The 23460-nt window shown below is 42.3% G+C and overlaps 1 protein-coding gene across 6 annotated transcripts in view; it reads right to left on the minus strand.

The window, feature by feature from the left end:
* The window catches only part of VPS35L (VPS35 endosomal protein sorting factor like), a 138187-nt gene that overhangs the window by 63407 nt on the left and 51320 nt on the right, over positions 1-23460 (minus strand). For 4 of the 6 annotated variants that reach the window (XM_086375518.1, XM_086375520.1, XM_086375519.1 and 1 more), the window contains 6 exons: positions 19787-19864; positions 19196-19318; positions 6243-6289; positions 5322-5433; positions 4679-4795; positions 1424-1477 (listed from right to left, as the gene is read on the minus strand). In XM_086375518.1, coding sequence (XP_086231644.1) covers positions 1424-1477; positions 4679-4795; positions 5322-5433; positions 6243-6289; positions 19196-19318; positions 19787-19864 — 531 coding nt within the window. Of the gene's footprint in view, positions 1-1423; positions 1478-4678; positions 4796-5321; positions 5434-6242; positions 6290-19195; positions 19319-19786; positions 19865-21012; positions 22122-23460 lie in introns of those variants that run through there. The other 2 variants (XM_086375523.1, XM_086375522.1) reach the window with 2 other exon arrangements.

Consider the following 23460-nt stretch of genomic DNA (forward strand, 5'->3'; position numbering starts at 1 on the left):
AGGAGAAGCACCACATCAGCAGCCATGGTATCAGAAAGTCAAATACAAGGCTGATGAAGTCTCCTGTCTCCAGAACTAACAGCCGATTTACAGGAAGGCTGGAGGCAGAAGAACATGCTAACACCACCACAGGGATGCCTTTGGCCAGTCCAGACTGGGAAACTCTGCAGGACAAAGGACCCGATTTCTTCAATAAATAACAGAGTCAAAAAGGAGGGGAACAGGGAGGGAAGGAAAGAAAGAGGGGAAAAGAGGGGAACTTAAAGGTTAAAAGGACTCAAAGTGTTTTACAATGTATGTGGCTTGGCCCATTTTAATCCTGACTGAACAAAGTATGAAAAACTTATGAGAAAACTAGGGGAAATCGGAATATCAGGTTTCAATGGTATTAAAAGATTATTAACTTTCTCGGTTAGGATAATATATTGAGATTTTGTTTCAGAAAAGGAAATTCTATATCAGAGCCATACACTGAAATACTGACTGGTGAAACACGATGATTAAGCTGTTCTTCAAAATAATCCAGGGGTGGGGGGAGAAGGGGTAAGGCACAAATGAAACAACATTTGTCATAAGTTGGTCACTTCTGGGTAATGAGTACAAGGGAGATCATGTGCTAGAAGTTTCCATAAAACAAAAACTGGATGAAAGAAAGAAAATTAACAGACTAACATTTACAATAATGCTCAAAATGAGGCAAAACCCATTTCTGGAGGTAAGAGGCCAAATGGTGTTTATGTTCAACTTCCAAAGCCATGACTGAGAGGAAAGTATGGGGGGGCTTCAGGTTGGGGTGGGGATGGGGAGTTATTTCTTTATCTAGACCATGATTCCCTGGGTGTATCAGTAAAGATTCACTGAACAGCAAACTTACTGTTTCTGTAAGCTTTCTTCATATAGGTTAAACTTCAATATTTTTTAAAGTTGATTAAAATAAACACCTGGCAACAGGATTTGAAACCACTTCCACCTGCTTCTAAAGTCTCTGCTCATTGACAAGACCAGTATTTCCCAAGCTGAGCTTCCAGTGTGGGCCTAGGCAAAGCAGCATCTTTGCTTGCTTAGAAAAAAATTAAATTACAAGCAAATCAAATATGTTTGGGAAACACTGCTGACTAGACTTCCGTGGAAAGTCACAAGGAACTTTAAGCATCTAAGCTGTATGGTGGTGAAAAAAAAAAAATCTGCTTAACTTTGTAAAATGTAGTATTTCCCAAACTTACATGTAAGTGTGAACCCTTTTGTTATAGTTCACATATTAATACTTCATTACATTATACTGAAAAAGGTGCAATTTTCATAAATTAAGGATAATTAGCATCACAAAATGCATAAAGGTCTATGCTAGACTTATTCACAATTATGAACATGAAAAAAATATTCAGCACACAATACCACAAAAACAATACCACAGTACACATACCGTGAAATGCCTGCAGGTGTACTCCACCCACACTTCAGCACAATTAATGTAGTCCTACAAAGAAAAAGCAAAGACGGCTTTACAATTGACCATATGGCAAAAACTCATAATGTACCAATTCCTTCAAGGGCTCTGAAACTACTGATAGGGATTTCAACAGTCACATACAGAAAACCCTGGCCCATTGATAGATTCTACCCCTGAGAGGTGAGATGAGAAAACATAAGTTGCCTGAAACTAATTAGACTTTCATTCCAGAATGACTACTTGGGCCAAAACAGAAATCTGGGAAGCTCTGCCCCACCTGGAGAACGGGAAGAACTGCAGGGGAGCAGAGATAACGGTGGGGAGTACTCATCACATCTCAAGGACCACAGATCTGGTTGAAAATTCAAACATTATTTAAGATGCGACATTTGAATATACTGAGAAAAAAAAGGCCTCCTGCCTTTAAAAACAAACCATTTGTCCTAGAGAGGGGAGATGTACATACGTTGTAAAAGGGTTAAGAAAGCACAAAGGTTTTAGGTAAGAAAGGATGTGTTAGATTCAAGTAGGAAAGATAATGAGATGGCCATGGAAACGGTGATGATCAACTTGGTAAGGCTGTATGCTCCAGAAAACAGGCAAATGGGAAAAAATGTCCAGGGAAAAACAGAATCTGGGACTTCCCTGGCAGTCCAATGGTTAAGACTCCATGCTCCCAATGCAGAAGCCATGTGTTCGAACCCTGTTCAGGGAACTAAGATCCCACATGCCACAAGGCGCAGCCAACAAAAAAGAAAGGAAAAATAAGAGTCTGCAAGGATGCCTCTTCTGTTCTGACACTCCATGGAAAACAAAGAAGAAAGTGGAGGGGAGAAAACAGTTATCTCATTCACACAAGTAAAGACAGGAACATTCTAAGGTCTAACAGAAGTGCTAAGAAGGACTTAATGAGGAGAGTATGAAGTTAAAATCTGGAGAAAATTGTTATTATGAGCTTTTGATGCAAGGTTGTTTTTAAGTCCTGCAGTATAGGCACCAGAGGCCCAGAGGCTTTTGACTTAAATATCCTAAATAAGCTGTTTTCATTACCAGTTTAAGTTAAACAGGGAATTTCAATAGCTGGAGTTTAACAAGGATTTTGCTGAACATAGGTATAGGAAATGGCAACCCACTCCAGTATTCTTGCCTGGAAAATTCCATGGACAGAGGAGGCTGGCAGGCTATACTCCATGAAGCAAACAGTCAGACATGGCTAAGCACAACATAGGTACACAATGGTGTAAATAAGCTTCTAATTTTTCTAAATTATACCACTGTTCTTAATACGCTATCATAAATGTGGTGATTAACAAGGGCTTATTTTAAAATTTATTTATTTGACCAAGTCTTAGTTGCAGCATGTGGATCTTTTAATTGCGCAATGTGGGATTTAGTTCCCTGACCAAGGATCAAACCCCGGGCCCCCCACATTGGGAGAACATAGTCTTAGCCACTGGACCACCAGGGAAATACCCAGTAAGGGGTTTATAACGGGGTTCATTTTAACACTTCCTTCTCAATAAATGATCCAATCAAATGCTACCTCCAATATTCACTTACTTGTTGTGTTATGGTCTGAATGTTTGTATGTTGAAATCTTAGCCCCTAATGTGATGATATTAGGATGTAGGGTTTGGGGCAGTGGTTAGGTCACGAGGGTGAAGACCCTATGAATGGAATTAGTGCCCTTGTAAAAGGGACCCCAGAGGTCTTCCTCCCTCTTTCTGCCATGTGACGAGGAGAAGCTGGCAGTCTGCAACCGGGAAGAGGGTCCTCATCAGAACCCAACCATGCTATGTTGCTGCTGTTGAGCTGCTACATCATGTCTGACTCTTTACAACCCCATGGGCTGTAGCCCGCCAGGCTGCTGTGTCCACAGAATTTCTCAGGCAAGAATCTTGGAGTGGGCTGCCATTTCCTTCTCCAACCAACCATGCTGGCCCCCTGACTCTGTACTTCTAGCCTTCAGAACTGTGAGAAATAAATTTCTATTGTATAGAAGCCACATGGTCTATTATATGCTGTTACAACAAACCAAATGAACAGGTACATAGGACAGAAGAAGTGCAGAGTGTGGTGAAGTTTGGCCACAAAGACAGCCAATACCATTCCCTAGTGGCACCCACATAAATTGCTGGCATGGTCCCTAAAAGGAAGTGAGGCATAAAAACCAAACCTACAAAATGATGACCAGCACTACATGCATTGCTGCTGCTGCTGCTAAGTCGCTGCAGTCGTGTCCAACTCTGTGTGACCCCATAGATGGCAGCCCACCAGGCTCCTCCATCCATGGGATTTTCCAGGCAAGAGTACTGGAGTGGGTTGCCATTTCCTTCTCCAATGCATGAAAGTGAAAAGTCAAAGTGAAGTCGCTCAGTCATGTCCGACTCTTAGCGACCTCATGGGCTACAGCCTACCAAGCTCCTCCGTCCATGGGATTTTCCAGGCAAGAGTACTGGAGTGGGGTGCCATTGCCTTCTCCGACTACATGCATTATAGCAACTAAAATCAGTTGGTTCCTCCTCCTAAGACTTTCCATGTCAGAAGTATGGGGAGAAAGAGGCTTCAGCTGTCCATTCAAGGGATGGAAATTGGAATTCCCTTTTGCTAATTACTGGCTTGACTGCTGATCTTCAATTTAGGGTTATCTCAATAAATTGTTTTTTCAAATCCAAATATAATTTGACCTTTAAACAATACAGGGTTTAGGGACACCGATCCTCTATGCAGTCAAAAATTATGTGTAACTTATAGTCAGCCCTCTGTATCCATGATTCCTCTGTATTTGCAATTTCGCTTCTATGCATTTAACCAACCAACAGTTGTATAATATCATGGTATTTACCACTGAAAAAAAATAATCCACGTATAAGTGGATCTGTGCAGTCCAAATCCATCTTATTCAAGGGTCAACGGTGCTATCGATTGCTGCACTTAGAATGCTCTTTGCAGAGCTACAGGTCTTTTCAAGTTTCAAGTATTCATAATTTTACATTTCTCATTCATCTTAAGGCCACAAGAATAAGACATAATAGGGACACAAAAATCAAGAAATAGATCTTTAAAGTTGTAAGTTCTCCATTACAGGTTGACAAACAATACAGTTAAAAGGAGTAGATTTCATTTTTTAAAAAATAAGAATGATGAGTTGACAGAGAAATTTTTTAAAGAAAGAGCATACTACATAACTTGGGCACAAAGCAGTCAAAAGTCTAAATTGTCACCCACCTGTGGATTTTTCAATTTAGTGATAACTTTCCAAGCTTCATTGAGAATCTGAAGTCGATCACTCTCAGGAGGATCAGCCAAGGCCAAGTTTAACCCCAGGGAGCGAAAAAGGAGATGCTAAGAAATATAGCAAACATTATGATCTCAGAAATTAAAAATCAGAGTAACTTAAGAAAATAAAGGAAAAGGCTGTCACAGTCGGCCTATCTCAAGGTTAATCTTCCAACGACCATTTTCTGAAGTTCTATCACAAACTTATGCAAGTTAGACTGAGAAGGTCAGAACAAAGAGCTGGCTCTGTGTACTGGTCCAACCTGTGGGCCATACTATTCTCCTGGACAACCTTTGCATAATTAATGGATGAAGACACAGTTTTAAAGGTGTAAGACCAAAGTTTTTCCCAAATACTTCATAGTGAGCTAACTGGGTAGATTTAGGACTCACAGAAACCTGACTCTCAGCAATTACATGTGTCTCTCAACCCGTCGCTCACTCGTCTTCCTCTGCACTCTTCAGAAACACAGACTTCACCTGGTTTCCTCTTGGCCCGAGCTGCCCCCGACACCAGATTCCCTCTCCCTGGAGAGCTGTCAGGCAAACGTTGCCTATCTGTTCTCCACCAAGGATTAAGTCAAGAGCCTACCTTGGGGAAACCAGACTCGTCGCACTCCTTAATCATGCCAATGAAATCCATGGACCTTGTAGCAATGAACTCAGCCCGGAAAGCCGACATCACGGAGTTCAACAGCAAGGCACTGCAAGACACATATGCCCCACGTCAGCAGAGCTTTCCTTTAAGAAAGTCGCTTTCATTTTAGGATGTATGCTGTTAGAAAAGATGACTGACAGCCCTTTAATGGTAGCGTTGGGGGAAAAAAAAGATCGCAGTAAAAAAGCAACCTCTAGAGACTGACACAGTGTTTTGTGCATATTCAGAGCTTGATAAATATTCAATTGGCTGGAAGAATGGAAGATGGGTGGATGGATGTGTGAATGGGTGCACAGATCAATGGATGGATAGTAAATAAGAAAGTAATCAAATCCATTTAAACAGAAGAAATGGAGGGAGCCTTCAGTGCACTAATAAAACTAAACATTAAGTAACAATACTGATCCAAGCTGCAAATATACATCCACATCTCCTATGAAAAGCACTGTTCCAGGACCTAGGGACACAGTGGTAAAGAAAACCCACTCCAGGCTCCCCATCTACCACTGAAAGCAGAGTGGAGGAGAAACCTCTTATGCCTAGAAGATAAGAACTCAAGTTTATCCTGACTTTATCACTTATCACAGCCCCACAGGGAAAGCACTGCTATTATACCCAATTTACAGATGAAGAGATGAAGACACAGAAAGGTCAAAGCAAGTGACCCAAGGTCATAAAGCTAAGAAAGAGTGGAGCCAATATCAGAAGCCAGGCAACTGGACTCCAGCATTCTTGAGGTCAGGGGCTATCCTGCTGCTCTGTAGGCCTCTTGCCCATGCAAGCATGCCAAGCTCAAAAAAAAAAGCAACTGACTCTATTTTCAAACACAGGCTTTATGAATTTCAAAATACTTACTTGTTTCCTAGCTTCTTACATCTCTCCATCATCTCTGTTAGCAGAGCCTAATTAAAGAAAAATAATAAAAACCATCAAGTTGGGGGATCTAAAGTAACACTTCTCATGAGCAGATTTGCAAAGTAATACTCTAAAATAAAGGTAGTCATTTACATACCCATTTCTATAATTCTCAGTGTTTGGTAGCATGGGGAGGATGGAGGAGAAAACAAGTTCACTCTTGTGGCATTTAGCATAATGGGTAAGAGCTAGGGCCCTGGGCTCATGCACCGCTGGGTTCAAATCCAGTCTCACCAACTACTTTTTCTTCATCTGTAGGCAGATGATACAGGTGGTACCATGCCACCTGCAGATTCCTACAGGACAATGAGAGTGGTACCGCCTGTGCTCTAGGGTACCAGTAAGAATGAAATTTGCTTTACTCCCCACCTCTCCTAAGATCCCCTGGAGAAGGGAACAGCTTACCCACTCCAGTATTCTGGCCTGGAGAACTGCATGGACTGTATAGTCCATGGGGTTGCACAGAGTCAGACACAACTGAGCGACTTTCATTTTTACTTTCCACCTCTTCTAGACCCCCAGTGTTCCTCCCCTTTCACGAGGTGCCTGTGGAACTCTAAGTAAAATGAATAACACTGGGCCAGTCACAGGGAGAAGCACTTGACAGTCATGCTGCCACTTCTCACAACCCCTATGAGGCAGGCTTCAATTCTCCCATTTCACAGATGAGAAACCAAGCTACTGAACAGCAACATGGCTGGGCCACGATGACATGGCTAGTTATGGTGGGCTGGACGTGACCTGGGAAGTCTGGCATCAAAGGCCATGTGCTTCACTACACTTCCTCTCAAATGCATTTTGAAGCATTTTTTTCCCCAAAAGAAAATAAATGTTTTACTCATTGGAATACTATTAATGGCTTTAGAGCTATCTTAGGACAATTATGCATCTTTAAAAGAGCTCTTGTTGTTAAGAAAATCAATAGAAAGAAGTATCCCGTAGTGCAGTGGTTTGGGGAAAGTTTCAAAAGGCACAGACAAGGTCAATCCCAAGACAAAAGAGCTGAGAACAGTAGCCTTGACACTGAGCACTCACCAGGCACCCAGCACTAGGCACGGGGCTTCCCTGGTAGCTCAATGGGTAAAGAATCCACCTGCAATGCAGGAGACCCTGGTTCAATTCCTGGGTCGGGAAGATCCCCTGGAGAAGGGATAGGCTACCCAATCCAATATTCTGGCCTGGAGAATCCCATGGACTGATAGTCCATGGGGTCGCAAAGAGTCAGACACAACTGAACGACTTTCACTTTCACTTGTATATACGTTTTCCCATTCACTCTTCACAATGGCCTTTGAGACCATGTCTGTTATCCCTACTTTACAGATGAGGAAGCCAAAACTCAGCTGGGTTGAGCCACTTCCTACTAAGTGGCAGAAATGAGATTTGTACCTAAGTCTGGCCTGGATATCAAAAAATAAAATGAGTCTTTTTTAGTGCAATTCCACTCTTTTGAGCTGTGTCCTGGGTGTCCCTGAATAATTAAGGTGACTGTTGATTGTGGGGATACTATCAATACCCTAGAACCCCTATTTTATTCAGATTTCTGTCTCTGTCCAACAAAAATCAGGTTGGGTCCTGTTCTGGAGTGAATTATGTTCCCCCCATTCATATGTTGAAGCCCTAACCCGCAATGTGACTGTGTTTGGAGATACGGTTTTTAAAGGAGTTAATACCAGGTGAGGTCATAAGGGCGCAGCCCTAATCCAATAGGACTGCTGTCCTTATAAGAAGAGGAAGAGAGGCTAGGGACACACGTGCACAGATGACAAGACCAGGCGAGGACACAGTGAGAAGACTGGTCTGCAAGCCAAGGAGAAAAGTCTCGCCACAAACCAACCCTGCTGGGACCTTGATCTTGGACTTTCCAGCCTCCAAAACTGTGAGAAGATAACTTTCTGTTGTTTAAAGCCACTCAGTCTATCAAGGAAGCCTGCTAATATCTGAATCACCACTAACTCCCAAGTTAGTGGTGTTAGAAGGTGGAGCCTTTGGAGGTGATTAGGTCTTAAGGGTGTAGCCCTCATAAATGGAATCAGTGCCCTTATAAAAGCAGCCCTAGAAAGCTCTCTTGTCCCTTCTGCCATGTGAGCACACAGCCAGAAGATAAAATCTATGAACCAGGAAGTAGGCCCTCACCAGATACTGTATCTGCCAGCATCCTGATCTTGGACTCCCAGCCTCCAGAACCATTAGAAATAAACTTCTGTTGTTTATAATACACCCACTATGTGGTATTTTGTTACAGCTGCCTGAATATACTAAGCAAACTAACACAGCCCCAAGTCAGTCACGGTGGTCTCATTTCCCCTTGCAAGTGGTGGGTTTAGACAGGGCACATGACCGATTTCTTGCTACTGAGATGGGGGCTTAGAGGAAAGTCTTCCTGTTCTTAAACAGGAACTGGAGGAACTGAAGACTCCCGATCTTCCTGCCTCTGGATTCTGCCATGTCTGGGCATGATGCCTGGAATGGCTACAGCCACCATGCTGCTATCTGGTGATGGCAGAGCAGAGAGAACAGAACCTGCCTGGCCCAGGGCCATTTGTTATTCAAGAGAACACACTGAGTTATCTCTGTAGGGCCAGTTAAGTGTTCCTTGCAGCCAGAGCATCCCAACTGATGATAAAACTGACAATGTCACAAAAGGCCTCCCTAACCCATTCATAGGGGATTCAATATTTGAAAAGTCATTCAGGAAGAACAGTATCAAAGTGGTTCCTGGGAAAGCTGAAAAAGAGATACTCTTATAACAATCACATTGATACTCCTCAACACACACACAAATAATTACTCATTCAACACCTGCCTGTGAAGCAACAGTAATGTTATTGCTGTTGTTCAGTCACTAAGTTGTGTCCGACTCTTCGCAACCCCATGGACTGCAGCACACCAGGATTCCCTGTCCTTCATCATCTCCCTGAGTTTGCTCAAACTCATGTTCATCGCATCAGTGATGCCATCCAACCATCTCATCCTCTGCTGCCCCCTTCTCCTCCTGCCCTCAATCTTTTCCAGCATCAGGGTCATTTCCAATAAGCCACTACTCTAGGCACTGGGAATAGGGCAGTGAGGAAATCAAGACAGAAATCCATGCCCTTGGGCGGCTTATTCTCTATCTCATACACACACATGTGTGCGCACACACACACACACACACACACGAATGAAAAAACCTTGGTCCAGCACTTCTGAAAAGACAAAATAGGACAAATGCTAACATAGGGACAAAATGCTCTGGCCATTAAGACAAATGCCTTAAAAGCTCTCTTTTCACAGGAGATGAATACATTAAAAATGCATCCAAGAATATAACTCAAAAAACAAAAAAGGTTCCACTGTCATTACCCTAAGTGTCCACAGAGCCAAATGCCTATAGACCCCAGGAAGATCTATTAGCGGTTATTAATTTTTTTTTTCCAGAGAAGTGACAGAATTGACTACTTTTGGCAAGAACAAAAGAAACAACAGTTCAAACCAGTCTGAGATCGAAACAAGCCTATTGTTGGCTGAGATAAAACACTAAAAAACTTGCCGCTCAGAATATATATTTACAGACACATCAGAACTTAAAGTTTCACTAGGCCCCTACACTTATTTGGTTATATATTTGCTTTTTATAAAAATTATAAAAATAAGAAGTGCCTTTGGACAGAAGTTCAAACAATACCATCATGTATCAAGTAAAATATGCATGCCCTCATTCCCAACTCCCTCTCCCTAGGGGTCATCAGTGTCAACATTTGGTGTCTAATCTTTCAAGGCCTTTATCTATGCTCTACGAATATACAGCTTTTGTTGTAGAAGACTTTTGTTTTACAAAAATGGATACTCGCTATATGGACTATCAATATGGAGAGACAACTTGCCGTTTTTGCTCTACAATCTGGCACGGGGCTCCCTCCTCCCATGTTAGTACTCATAAATCCATCTCTCTAGTACCTGAGGATTCCATACCATGTTTATAACATTATTTTTCAAACTGCTCCAAATTGATGAAGTTTTTGACAAGTTTTATTTGTAATCAACTACAGACTCGTGAGAAACTGCAAAAATAGTACAGGTGCTGGTTACCCATCACTAAGCTTCCCCCAGTGGTGACATCTTACGTAACTATGGTGTATGGTCAAAGTTGACAAAGTGACGTTGGTATAATATTAATATAAGTAACTAGACTGTTTCACCAGACTCTTCATGTACCTTTTTTTGTGGCGGAAAGGATACATCTTTGTGATATTTTATTAACATATTTTGCTTTGCATAGCCACCATTATATCTAAGGTTGTCTCCAGATTAGGGTTATTCACCCACTCCCAAAGTACAGGAAAAGAAAAAAGAAGTTGGGTCAATAACACATTTCTGTTTTCTAACAGGGATGGAACTTGTGGTTAGAACTCTGCGCTTCCAACTGCAGGGGCTATGGGTTTGATCCCTGATCTGGGAACTAGGATCCCACACAGCACAACTCAGCAAAAAGCAAAGAGTAATAAATAATTAAATTATCTTGAAAAAATAATATATTTTCTAAGCTAAGATTAACTCATATGAAGCCCAGACTGCTCTAGAGATGTGTAATTCTACTTTTAATAAGTAAATATGCTTACAATCAGTCTTTATAATTATTGCCCCATTAAAAAATAAACTAAATAATACATATATCATATTTTCATTGTTTTTCTAGATGAAACAAACATGTAAACTGTAGCCAAAATCATAAACTAATCTTAAAAGATAAAACCTCTTTCCTCTAAACCAGAGTTAATGTGATTAATTCTCAAAGGAATAAAATATGTCAATGTGAATAAAAAGAACTTTTATACCACAGGCATTAAAAGGAGAATTTTTTATTCTTTTTTCTATTATTTACCTTTCTCTGGGGTTTCTTCCCTAATTCAAAAGAATGAAAATAACACACAAGTATGCTTTAGAGGGATTTATCAATCACCAACACTGGTCTTAGATGTGAATTGCTAGTTGAATTGTATTTTAGAATGTTTAAAGGGCAGTTTATATTAATAGCCAACAAAACAGTCTGAAATGGAGTACTTGGGTGCAATTTCAAAAATGACAGAATGATCTCTGTTCATTTTCAAGGCAAACCATTCAATATCACAGTAATCCAAGTCTATGCCCCAACCAGTAATGCTGAAGAAGCTGAAGTTGAAAGGGTTCTATAAAGACCTACAAGACCTTCTAGAACTAACACCCCAAAAAAGATGTTCTTTTCATCATAGGGGACTGGAATGCAAAAGTAGGAAGTCAAGAGATACCTGGAGTAACTGGCAAATTAGGCCTTGGAGTATAAAATGACGCAGGGCTAAGGCTAATAGAGTTTTGCGAAGAGTACGCACTGGTCATAGCAAACACCCTCTTCCAACAACACAAGAGAAGACTCTACACATGGACATCACCAGACTGTCAATACTGAAATAAGATTGATTATATTATTTGCAGCCAAAGATGGAGAAGCTCTATACAGTCAGCAAAAACAAGACCGGGAGCTGACTGTGGCTCAGATCATGAACTCCTTATTGCCAAACTCAGACTTAAATTGAAGAAAGTGGAGAAAACCACTAGACCATTCAGGTGTGACCTAAATCAAATCCCTTATGATTATACAGTGAAAGTGAAGTCACTCAGTCATGTCCAACTCTTTGCGATCCCATGGACTGTAGTCTACCAAGTTTCTCTGTCCATGGGGTTTTCCAGGCAAGAGTACTAGAGTGGGTTGCCATTTCCTTCTCCAGGGGATCTTCCTGACCCAGGGATAGAACCCAGGTCTCATGTGTTGCAGGCAGATGCTTTATACAGTGGAAGTGACAAATAGATTCAAAGGATTAGATCTGATAGACAGAATGCCTGAAGAACTATGGATGGAGGTTCATGACATTGTACAGGAGGCAGTGATCAAGACCATCCTCAAGAAAAAGAAATGGAAAAAGGCAAAATGGTTGACTGAGCAGGCCTTACAAATAGCTGAGAAAAGAGAAGTGAAAAGCAATGGAGAAAAGGAAAGATAGACCCATCTGAATACAGAATTCCAAAGAATAGCAAAGAGAGATAAGAGAGACTTCCTCAGTGATCATTGTAAAGAAATAAAGGGAAACAATAGAATGGGAAAGACTAGAGATCTCTTCAAGAAAATTAGAGATACCAAGGGAACATTAAATGCAAAGATGGGCACTTAAAGGACATAAATGGTATGGATCTAACAGAAGCAGAAGATATTAAGAAGAGGTGGCAAGAATATACAAAAGAACTGTACAAAAAAGATCTTCATGACCCAGATAACCATGATGGTGTGATCATTCACCTAGAGCCAGACATCTGGAGTGTGAAGTCAAGTGGGCCTTAGGAAGCATCACTACAAACAAAGCTAGTGGAGGTGATGGAATTCCAGTTGAGCTATTTCAAATCCTAGAAGATGATGCTGTGAAAGTGCTGCACTCAATATGCCAGTAAATGTGGAAAACTCAGCAGTGGCCACAGGACTGGAAAAGGTCAGTTTTCATTCTAATCCCAAAGAAGGGCAATGCCAAAAATCTTCAAACTACCACACAACTGCACTCTTCTCACACACTAGCAAAGTAACACTCAAAATTCTCCAAGCCAGGCTTCAACAGCACGTGAGCCGTGAACTTCCAGATGTTCAAGCTGAATTTAGAAAAGGCAGAGGAACCAGAGATCAAATTGCCAACATCCGTTGGACAACAGAAAAAGCAAGAGAGTTTCAGAAAAACATCTACTTCTGCTTTACTGACTATACCAAAGCCTTTGACTGTGTTCAGTTCAGTTCAGTTCAGTCACTCAGTCGTGTCCCACTCTTTGCGACCCCATGAATCGCGGCACGCCAGGCCTCCCTGTCCATCACCAACTCCTGGAGTCCACTCAAACTCATGTCCATCGAGTCAGTGATGCCATCCAGCCATCTCATCCTCTGTCGTTCCCTTTTCCTCCTGCCCCCAATCCCTCCCAGCATCAGAGTCTTTTCCAATGAATCAACTCTTGGCATTTGGTGGCCAAAGTACTGGAGTTTCAGCTTTAGCATCATTCCTTCCAAAGAACACCCAGGACTGATCTCCTTCAGAATGGACTGGTTGGATCTCCTTGCAGTCCAAGGGACTCTCAAGAGTCTTCTCCAACACCACAGTTCAAAAGCATCAATTCTTCGGCGCTCAGCTTTCTTCACAGTCCAACTCTCGCATGCATACATGACCACTGGAAAAACTATAGCCTTGACTAGACGGACTTTTGTTGGCAAAGTAAGGTCTCTGCTTTTCAATATGCTGTCTAGGTTGGTCATAACTTTTCTTCCAAGGAGTAAGCGTCTTTTAATTTCATAGCTGCAGTCACCATCTGCAGTGATTTTGGAGCCCAGAAAAATAAAGTCTGACACAGCTTCCACTGTTTCCCCATCTATTTGCCATGAAGTAATGGGACCAGATGCCATGATCTTCATTTTCTGAATACTGAGCTTTAAGCCAACTTTTTCACTCTCCTCTTTCACTCTCATCAAGAGGCTTTTTAGTTCCTCTTCACTTTCTGCCATAAGGGTGGTGTCATCCGCATAGCTGAGGTTATTGATATTTCTCCCGGCAATCTTGATTCCAGCTTGTGCTTCTTCCAGCCCAGCATTTCTCATGATGTACTCTGCATAGAAGTTAAATAAACAGGGTGACAATATACAGCCTTGATATACTCCTTTTCCTATTTGGAACCAGTCTATTGTTCCATGTCCAGTTCTAACTGTTGCTTCCGGACCAGCATATAGGTTTCTCAAGAGGCAGGTTAGGTGCTCTGGTATTCCCGTCTCTCTCAGAATTTTCCACAGTTTATTGTGATCCACACAGTCAAAGGCTTTGGCATAGTCCATAAAGCAGAAATAGATGTTTTTCTGAACTCTCTTGCTTTTTCAATGATCCTATGGATGTTGGCAATTTGATCTCTGGTTCCTCTGCCTTTTCTAAAACCAGCTTGAACATCAGGAAGTTCACAGTTCACGTATTGCTGAAGCCTGGCTTGGAGAATTTTGAACATTACTTTACTAGCGTGTGAGATGAGTGCAATTGTATAGATCACAACAAATTGTGGAATATTCTGAAAGAGATGGGAATACCAGACCACCTTACCTGCCTCCTGAGAAATCTATATGCAGGTCAAGAAAAAACAATTAGAACCAGACAGGGAATAACAGACTGGTTCCAAATCAGGAAAGGAGTATGTCAAGGCTGTATATTGTCACCCTGTTTGTTTAACTTATATGCAAAGTACATCATGTAAAATGCTGGCTGGATAAAGCACAAGCTTGAATCAAGATTGCTGAGAGAAATATCAATAACTTCAGATGCGCAGATGACACCACCTTTATGGCAGAAAGTGAAGAGGGACTAAAGAGCCTCTTGATGACAGTGAAAGAGGAGAGTGAAAAAGTTGGCTTAAAGCTCAACATTCAGAAAACTAAGATCCTGTCATTTGGTCCCATCACTTCATGGCAAATAGATGGGGAAACAATGGAAACAGTGACAGACTTTATTTTCTTGGGCTCCAAAATCACTGCAGATGGTGACTGCAGCCATGAAATTAAAAGACGCTTACTCCTTGGAAGGAAAGCTATGACCAACCTGGACAGCATATTAAAAAGCAGAGACATTACTTTGCCGACACAGGTCCATTTAGTCAAAGATATGGTTTTTTCAGTAGTCATGTATGGATGAGAGAGTTGGACTACAAAGAAAACTGAGACCTGAAGAACTGATGTTTGAACTGTGGTGCTGAAGAAGATTCTTGAGAGTCCCTTGGACTGCAAGGAGATCAAACCACTCAATCCTACAGAAATCAGTCCTGAATATTCATTGGAAGGACTGATGCTGACGTTGAAACTGCAATACTCTGGCCACCTGACACGAAGAACTGACTCATTGGAAAAGACCCCGATCCTGGGAAAGATCAAAGGCAGGATGAGAAGGGGACGACAGAGGATGAGATGGTTAAATGGTATTACTGACTCGATGGACATGAGTTTGAGCAAGCTCCAGGAGTTGGTGAAGGACAGGGAAGCCTGGCGTGCTGCAGTCCATGGGGTCACAAAGAATCAGACACGACTGAGCGACTGAACTGAACTGTACTTATATTAATAGTAAGACCACTGGAACAGCAGTCCATGGGTCAATTTGTTTAAGTCTCACTTTGGCAGTATAGCAGTTAACAGGAGAGACCTAGAATGAAAGTCTAAAGCAAAGTAGTCAAGCAAACAAATCTGCTGGTTTCAGAGTCACTCTGAAAATGGCTACACGGCTTCTTTCTAACTGTGTGACTGTAACAAGTTTCTAAGCCTCAGGTGCCTCATCTGTAAATGGCAATAACAGCAACACCTAGCTTGGGGAAGCTTTGAAAGTGAAGTAACACAGCCAAGTAAAGTAACTGGGCTTCCCCAATGGCTCAACAGTAAAGAATCCATCTGCAGTGCAAGAGATGCAGGGGACTCAGGTTCAATCCCTGGGTTAGGACGATCACCTAGAGGAGGAAATGGCAACCCACTCTAGTATTCTTGCCTGAAAAATCCCATTGACACAGGCACTTGGAGGGCTACAGTCCATGGGGGCGCAAAGAGTCAGACACGACTGAACAACTGAGCCACGGACACAAGTGAAGTACCTAACACGGGCAGACCTCAGAGGTATTGCAGGTTCTGTTCCAGACCACTGCAAGGAAGTAAATATCCCAATAAAGCAAGTCACACAAGGTTTTTGGTTTCTCAGTATATATGAAAACTATGCTTTATACTATTCTGTACACTATTAAATGTGCAATGGCATTATGTCTAAAAATAAGTGTGTGTATATATATATATATACACACACACCCCATAATTAAAAAACACTTTATTGCTAAAAAATGATAACCATCATCTGAACCTTCAGTGAGTCGTAATTTTTTTTTCCAACAGTAACATTAAAGATCACTGATCACTGATCACCATAACAAATAAAACGAAAAAGTCTGAAATGTTGTGAGAATTACCACAATGACACAGAGACATGAAGTGAGCAAATGCTGTCGGAAAAATGGCACCAACAGACTTGCTTAATGCAGAGGTGGAAAAAAGGAACTGTCTGCACAGAGCAACACAGCACAGTGCTGCAAACCCAGGGCTGCCTGTGGGGCGCAGCGCAGAGGGAGCCTCAGAAAGAGGCAGTTGTGTTACGGGCTCCAAGCTCAGCAGCATCTCTGACCCAACTCCATGCTCCGTTTCTTCACAGCCAACCAACACTGCCTTCTACTGTCTACCCAAAAGGTCACAAAACTCTAACAAAGTGCATTTGTTATAATGTTAAGCGAGGGGAAAGCATCATAAAGGCATACGGGAAAAATTTCTCATGTGCAAAACACAATTGTAATAACAGAGCAAGAGTAAAAGTGGAGAGAGAAGCATTAAAAACAAAATGCACCAGACTGTTAACAATGGCCAGTTACTCGTGACAGAATTTTAGGCGGCTCTTTTTCTCCTTTTAACCTATCTTTTCCAAAGTCTTTCCAATGAATATGTACTTATTAAACAATGTTTTCTGGTTATGAAAATCCTCTCCTATCCATTCTGCCTCTTGTTTTTTCCATGGCTGCCAACTGGTACTCTTCTAATCCATCTGGTATGCTTCTGCCAGTCTGATCTTCAAGCACCACTTTTTTCAAATCATCTCCCCGATCAAAAATCTTTAAGAGCTGCCTGGTCTCCATGACACAATGATCAACAGCCTCTGCAGCCTGGGCCACTCCCAGGCGGCCTAGTTCCTCACTCTTCTCCAGTCATGCTCGTCTCCTAACTATGCCTCTTGCCTGTCGGTCTATACAGGTCTCGTCCCTCAACCCCTCCTTACTGCCCTGACTCATCTCCTGGCCTTCAAATCAGTCCAGGCCCCATCTCCTGTTAAGACCAAAGATAACGATGACGACCACCCCCATCTGCCTGCTGCCTTTCACACCAGCTCTTGGTCACGTGCTGACGTGCACTATTATAGTCATCTCATGAGAGCCCTTTGAGGAAGGGTCCATTCATTAGCCCCATTTTACAGCTGATAAAACTGAGGCACAAAGAGGTCAAGCAGCCCAAGGCAACACAGTCACAATCTGAACTCAGTTCTACCTCACTACCTGCCCCAGCCTCTACCACCTTCCTCTTCTTTCCTTCAACTGTGACAACCTGCATCACACAGCTGCATTACAGGATTCCGTACCAGACCCAGACAACAAGCTGCTGAAAATGGCAAGCTTACAGGGATTTGTTTTCATTGCACAAAGCATGTTTTATGAAACAGTTGCTTTTCTCTGCAAAGTGTTCCTAAAACTGGGGGCATAAAGATTTTTTTACTTAATTTTAACTGTATAAATGGTGGGGGCGGGGGGAATCTTATCTTTAAACAACAACAAGAACCATTTTTGAATAATCATTCCCTGATTTGGGGAGGGAGGGAACTGGGGATTTCAGTATGAAATTTCGTATGTCAGGTATTTGCAGCTCGAGGCATTTCTCCCCTCTCTCATCTAGATGATTCTCCCTTCCCCTCTCACTTGCCTGTCCTGGGTGTTACTAACAGCTGCAGACAAATGCCTACATTCTAGAGGTGTGGCCCCTTAAAGACACACATATCTCCAACTCCCTGGGGGACACATCCCAGCCACCGTCAAAGAGCTTTTTAGGTATCACTTTGTCACACACCTTTTCAACACCACCCTCCACACTGACATTAATTCTTCCACATTTTGAAAATGATTTTTTTTTATGAGACACTGTAAGTTCCTTGTTTAAATGCCCCAAGAATCAGAGTTTGTTATTATTCAGGTGACCTAATTTTTTTAATCACTTCTTCTGGTGCAATAATGATTTCCTAGAGTTTTACTCCCCAGGAAAGCTCTATTCCCAGCTTCTGCCATCCTCTGAGATTACTGCCACTTAAAATAAAGGAAGAACGCCTTATGACATGTACTTTTTGTTTTTAATCCAATTTTGCTGTTCTTTAAGGAGAAAAAGAATAAGTGTTCTTATTTTCAAATGCATCAGTTTTGCTCATGGGTTTCAGTCATTAAGCTGAATCAGTCAAGTCATTGGTTTTTCTTCCTGGGAGCCTGGGCAAGCATGTGGTGGCTGAGACTACCCTTATAATCAGAGAGAATGGCCACACGTTTTCAAAGAATCTTCTATTAAACTGATTTTATTTAAAATCAATTTACTTGATAAAAAATTCACCTATTTTTTAGGTGAATACAAGATGGCCCTATTTTTCTCCTCATACTTTAGGATTTGCAAAAATTAAAATATAAGCAAGGCATTATACTTGCTGAAAAGTTAAAAAACAGATTGGGCAAGAAAAATAAGTTAAAACAATCCAAACTCTGCCCTCCAGTGACACTTTGTCTTATCTCTTTCCTGGTCCTCTCATGCAGATATAAAAACCACATTTGCAATCCCAATGACACGACAAACATTCAAGCACCGTGTGTGGGGCCCTCCTCCCCCAAGCACTGTACGTGGACCGTCTTGTTTGATCCACGCAATAGACCAGAAGACAGGAATTACTACTGCTCCCATTTCACCGATAAAGAAAAAAAGCTGCGCAGTTAGGGACAAGTGACTTGAGCTCTGCTTTAGTAACAACAGCTGCAAGCAACAGAGCTGCGATTCAGACTCAGGCTCCCTGAGCCCAGGGCTCAGGCGTGAACAGCAGCCCAAACCACCACTTAGGATACACAGGGTGCAGGACAAGGGCTGAGCACGGAACCAGACCCAACAGTGAATCGCCATGAAAGGGCCCTGATGATGGCGTTACCGGGCACTCAGGTGTCAGGGTCCTTATGACACAGAAGAGGGGAGTGAACTTCACACTGAAGCCCAGGGCAGTTACCTCGGGGGCGTGGTAAGAAACACACTGGAAGACCCAGTCCATGGCAGGCGAGTACAAGGGGAGGTAGGACGGAAGCTCCACGCCCTGGAGCACCAGCTGGTTCTGGACCGTATCCCCGTGAATCTATAGGAGACCAAATAAACACTCAGAAAAGGAAGGGAAGTCACAGAATAAAGAACATGTGAGCGTATCTGCAAGCACCTGAATGGCCCCGAGAGAAACTGCCTGGTTTCTCAGGTTTTTTTAAACTAGAAAAAAACTCACAAAGTTTCCCATGTCACCAGGCTGAGCTGTTCTGGGAATGTGTGCTGTGAAGAGAGGCAACCTGATAAAATGGACCCAGCAGACATGAAGAAGAAAGTCTGATCAACCGGAGACGTTTCTTATTAACACATGCATATTAATCCTCTTTGCTTCTTCAGTACAATCAACACATTTTAATTGTCTGTAACAGACACGAGTGTAATTTTGTAGGGTTTACACATCTAAAGAGCTTTAAGGCAATCTCGACTTGGAAAACCAACTGGGTTTTACGAATCTGTGATCATGTAACTATCACATCAATTGGCTCTTCTGATAATATTCTCTTACCTGTTTGAATGTGAGGAGAAAATCAAAAAAGTTCTTATTTAGGCTTTCTTTGAGATGTGGAGCCACTTCCATGCCCACCTGTAGCCAAACAAAATGAAATAACCTTGACGGTGGAAAACCAGGTTGCAAATAACATATACAGTGTGATGCATTTTTGTAAATTAAAAATATACATATAGGTAGATATAAGCATAGAGAGGTCCAGAAAGTTAACTTTCATTCTTTTTGTTTCTTTATTTTCTTATTCAACAAGCATATCTTGCTTTTATAAGAAAAACCACAGGAGCTATTTTTAATGAAAAAAAGGGCAATATTTGCAGTAATCATCTTCGCAATTTCCCAAAGGTAATGAAAGTATTTCTGAACAGATGACCAAGGGAACAAATCAATACAGCACTAAGGAGAAATGTACTCTCAAGACAGTGTATACGACATTCTTTTCCTCTCTACAAAATGATAAACACACACGTGGCTGTACTTATTAAATGAAGCAAAAAGATTCTGGTATGTAAGAGAGTCAGCTGGGACTTCACTGTGGCATTGTTAAAATATACGGATTCATTCTTTGCTGGGCAGTCAGGGAAGAAGACATAAATTTTGATGTATTTTAAGCAAATTTTTTATTACACAAGCATGAAGCCTAACAAAACTATAATCCATCGACTCCTTCACTCATTGTTTTAAAAAGATATGTAATATTTTCAGAATATTTATTAGAAAACAATTTGCTAATCACAGAGTAGGTGGCCAGGGCTCTAGAGTCGGATGGAAGAGTACAGGTCACAAATATGGCAGGGACTACATGGATTTAAAACAAAGCATCATAAGGTTCCTTAAACTGAGTTCCTCAAATGCACCTCAATTCCACACAGCTGCTTTAGCACAGAAACAACTTTGTAAGAGGAGTTGCTTTCTGGGACCTGGTTTCTTCCAAGGAAGAGAGATTTCCACCACTCACCTCCCCCCACAGCTACCCAGAAGTCATGAAGATTAACGATAATGGTGGTTTTTAGATGTCTGTAAGGAATTCCTTTGAGGGAAATTATGCAAGATCCACTGGGGCGGTAAATTCCAGGGGCAGCTCTCTAGAGCTGTTGGAGATGCTTCCAAGGACAAGTACACGGATTTAAAAAAATATTAACAACAACTGTCAGATCCATTTTTTACTGTGTTCTGATTCTATTGTTTCCTTCTACTAATCATTCCGTAGAAAAAGCAATAATTACCTGTTAGGCGACAGCAAAGAAAGGCCCAGTGGACGAGCAGTGGAGATGAATTGAAGGGGCTGTGACTTAGAAGAGGAGTTAATCATACTTTCCCTTAATAAACAGCTCTGAGCACCCCCCACGCCCTGCCTACTCACTGCCTTTGTGTTTTGTTTATCTCTTTCCATAAAACCAAATGAGCAGCTTGGAAATCTGCTCAGGTCGAAAAAATTTCTACCTAGAGTAGCAAGGGTAGTTACTCACGATACCCATCTGTTGTTTCTGCCTCCCTGGCACTCATTCTCTCTGTCTCTGGAATCAGCAAAGTGGATTTCTCTTTGGGGACTCAAACCTACCTCTCAGATAAAGAGGTTTGCGGCAGCTGGACCCAGCCAACCCTGGGTTGCCAGGGTGGGTGCATGACCCAGGCTCAGTCAGCAGGCAACTGGCATATGTACGGACTAAGGACCCAAGGTGGTTCCATGAGATTCTGCCCAGAAACTGGCTAGAACCACTGGCGAAAAGATAATCTTGTCACTGAGGTTCCTAAGTTGAGAGGCTGGAAGACTTTCCACCATATGGAAAGAGAAAGCTGCAGACTGAAGTCACCCAGAGGAGAGCAGAGCTGAGCCACAAGGAAGGAGACAGCTCCCGACACAGCTTAGGGTCCCTGCGTCTGCCATGCCGGGACTACCCCAGGCTCCTCAGATGCGAGCGCCAACAAATCTCCACCTTTGTTTCAGAGTACTATGAACTGGGGTTTTGCCATTTGGAATTGAAAGAGTCCTTACTAATGCACACTGTCTCTTATTCTTTTTATATCAAAAGATTTTCAGTAACTACCCAACCAGAGGAAAGGGTGCTCTGCCTGAATTGGCACAATTGATTTCAGATACAGGACATCTCACCCAGCTTTCCTGGGGTATGTCTATAATCTCTCCTCATTGCCACTGAGTTATAGAGCTGCATCTGCCATGCAAAGGTACTCTGAATGTGAAAGTGAACGAAAGCGTTAGTAACTCAGCCCTGTCCAACTCTTTTGCGATCCCATGGACTGTAGCCTGCCGGGCTCTTCTGTCCATGGGATTCTCCAGGCAAGAATACTGGAGTGGGTTGCCATTCCCTTCTCCCAGGAATCATCTCAACTCAGGGATCAAACCCAATTTCTCCTGCATTGCAGGCTGCTTCTTTACCATTTGAGCCAACAGGTGAGGCACTTTATACGCAACAAATATCATCTTTCACCAGCTTGTGTACCTTCCTTCAAACTTTAAAACTGAGGAGGTTTGCAGGGAATGAATTTTCCCCTCACTTTCTGATTTCTATATAATAATTGTGTGTCATTAGACACACTAAGATTCTGGGTCTTTATTACTGATGTGAAGGTAAGTTCAAAGAATGCTATAAGAGGAAAGGCTGCTGCTGCTAAGTCGCTTCAGTCGTGTCCGACTCTGTGCGACCACATAGACCACCAGGCTCCCCCGTCCCTGGGATTCTCCAGGCAAGAACACTGGAGTGGGTTGCCATTTTCTTCTCCAATGCGTGAAAGTGAAGTCGCTCAGACGTGCCCGACCCTTAGCGACCCCATGGACTGCAGCCTACCAGGCTCCTCCATCCATGGGATTTTCCAGGCAAGAGTACTGGAGTAGGTTGCCATTGAGCACAAATACACAAACAAGGCTATCTTTACATCCTCCCCACCCCACCCCACAGGATCCAGTCCAATTTTGCACACAAAGGCCCTCAGCAAACTTTGACAAGGGAGGAGCATTCAAACTTCGTGATACTGGAGTTGAAGCTTAGGCCCTTAGCAAACTTTGACAAGGGAGGAGCATTCAAACTTCATGATACTACAGAGTTGAAGCTGGAGGAAATATATCTGATATTCTTCTATGAAAAATCTATGCCAGTTTCAAGCAGATGGCAATGCATAAATATTTTGGCCTCAGTTACTACAAGGGAGCAGGTGCCCTTAATTGGAAAGCTTTTTCTTTTTTTTTCCTTTTCTCCTTTATTAGGGAATAGACCTATAAAAAGTGTTCTTCCTAAGGATGTCTGCTTCTCACTCTGAGGGAAATGATTTTGATTTCTTTGAGATGCTGGAGACCACAGGGCTTCTATCATATGCTAGATGTCAGGTAAAAGAAGCTGATCAAAGGCTGCAGTCCTCACCTTCTAATTTCATAGTACTGATGATCACTAGTAGCTCAGCTGGTAAAGAACCCACCAGCAATGCAGGAGACCCTGGTTCGATTTCTGCGTCAGGAAGATCACCTGGAGAAGGGATAGGCTACCCACTCCAGCATTCTTGGGCTTCCCTAGTGGCTCAGCTGGTAAAGAATTCACCCGCAACGTGGGAGACCTAGGTTTGATCCCTGGATTGGGAAGATCCCCTGGAGAAGGGAATGGCTACCCACTCCAGTATTGTGGCCTGGAGAACTCCATGGACTGTATAGTCCATGGGGTCGC

This window comes from Bos grunniens, chromosome 25 (assembly GCF_055505025.1).
Source record: "Bos grunniens cultivar Pamir isolate PY7600 chromosome 25, Bosgru_T2T1.0, whole genome shotgun sequence".
Taxonomy (NCBI): Eukaryota; Metazoa; Chordata; class Mammalia; order Artiodactyla; family Bovidae; genus Bos; species Bos grunniens.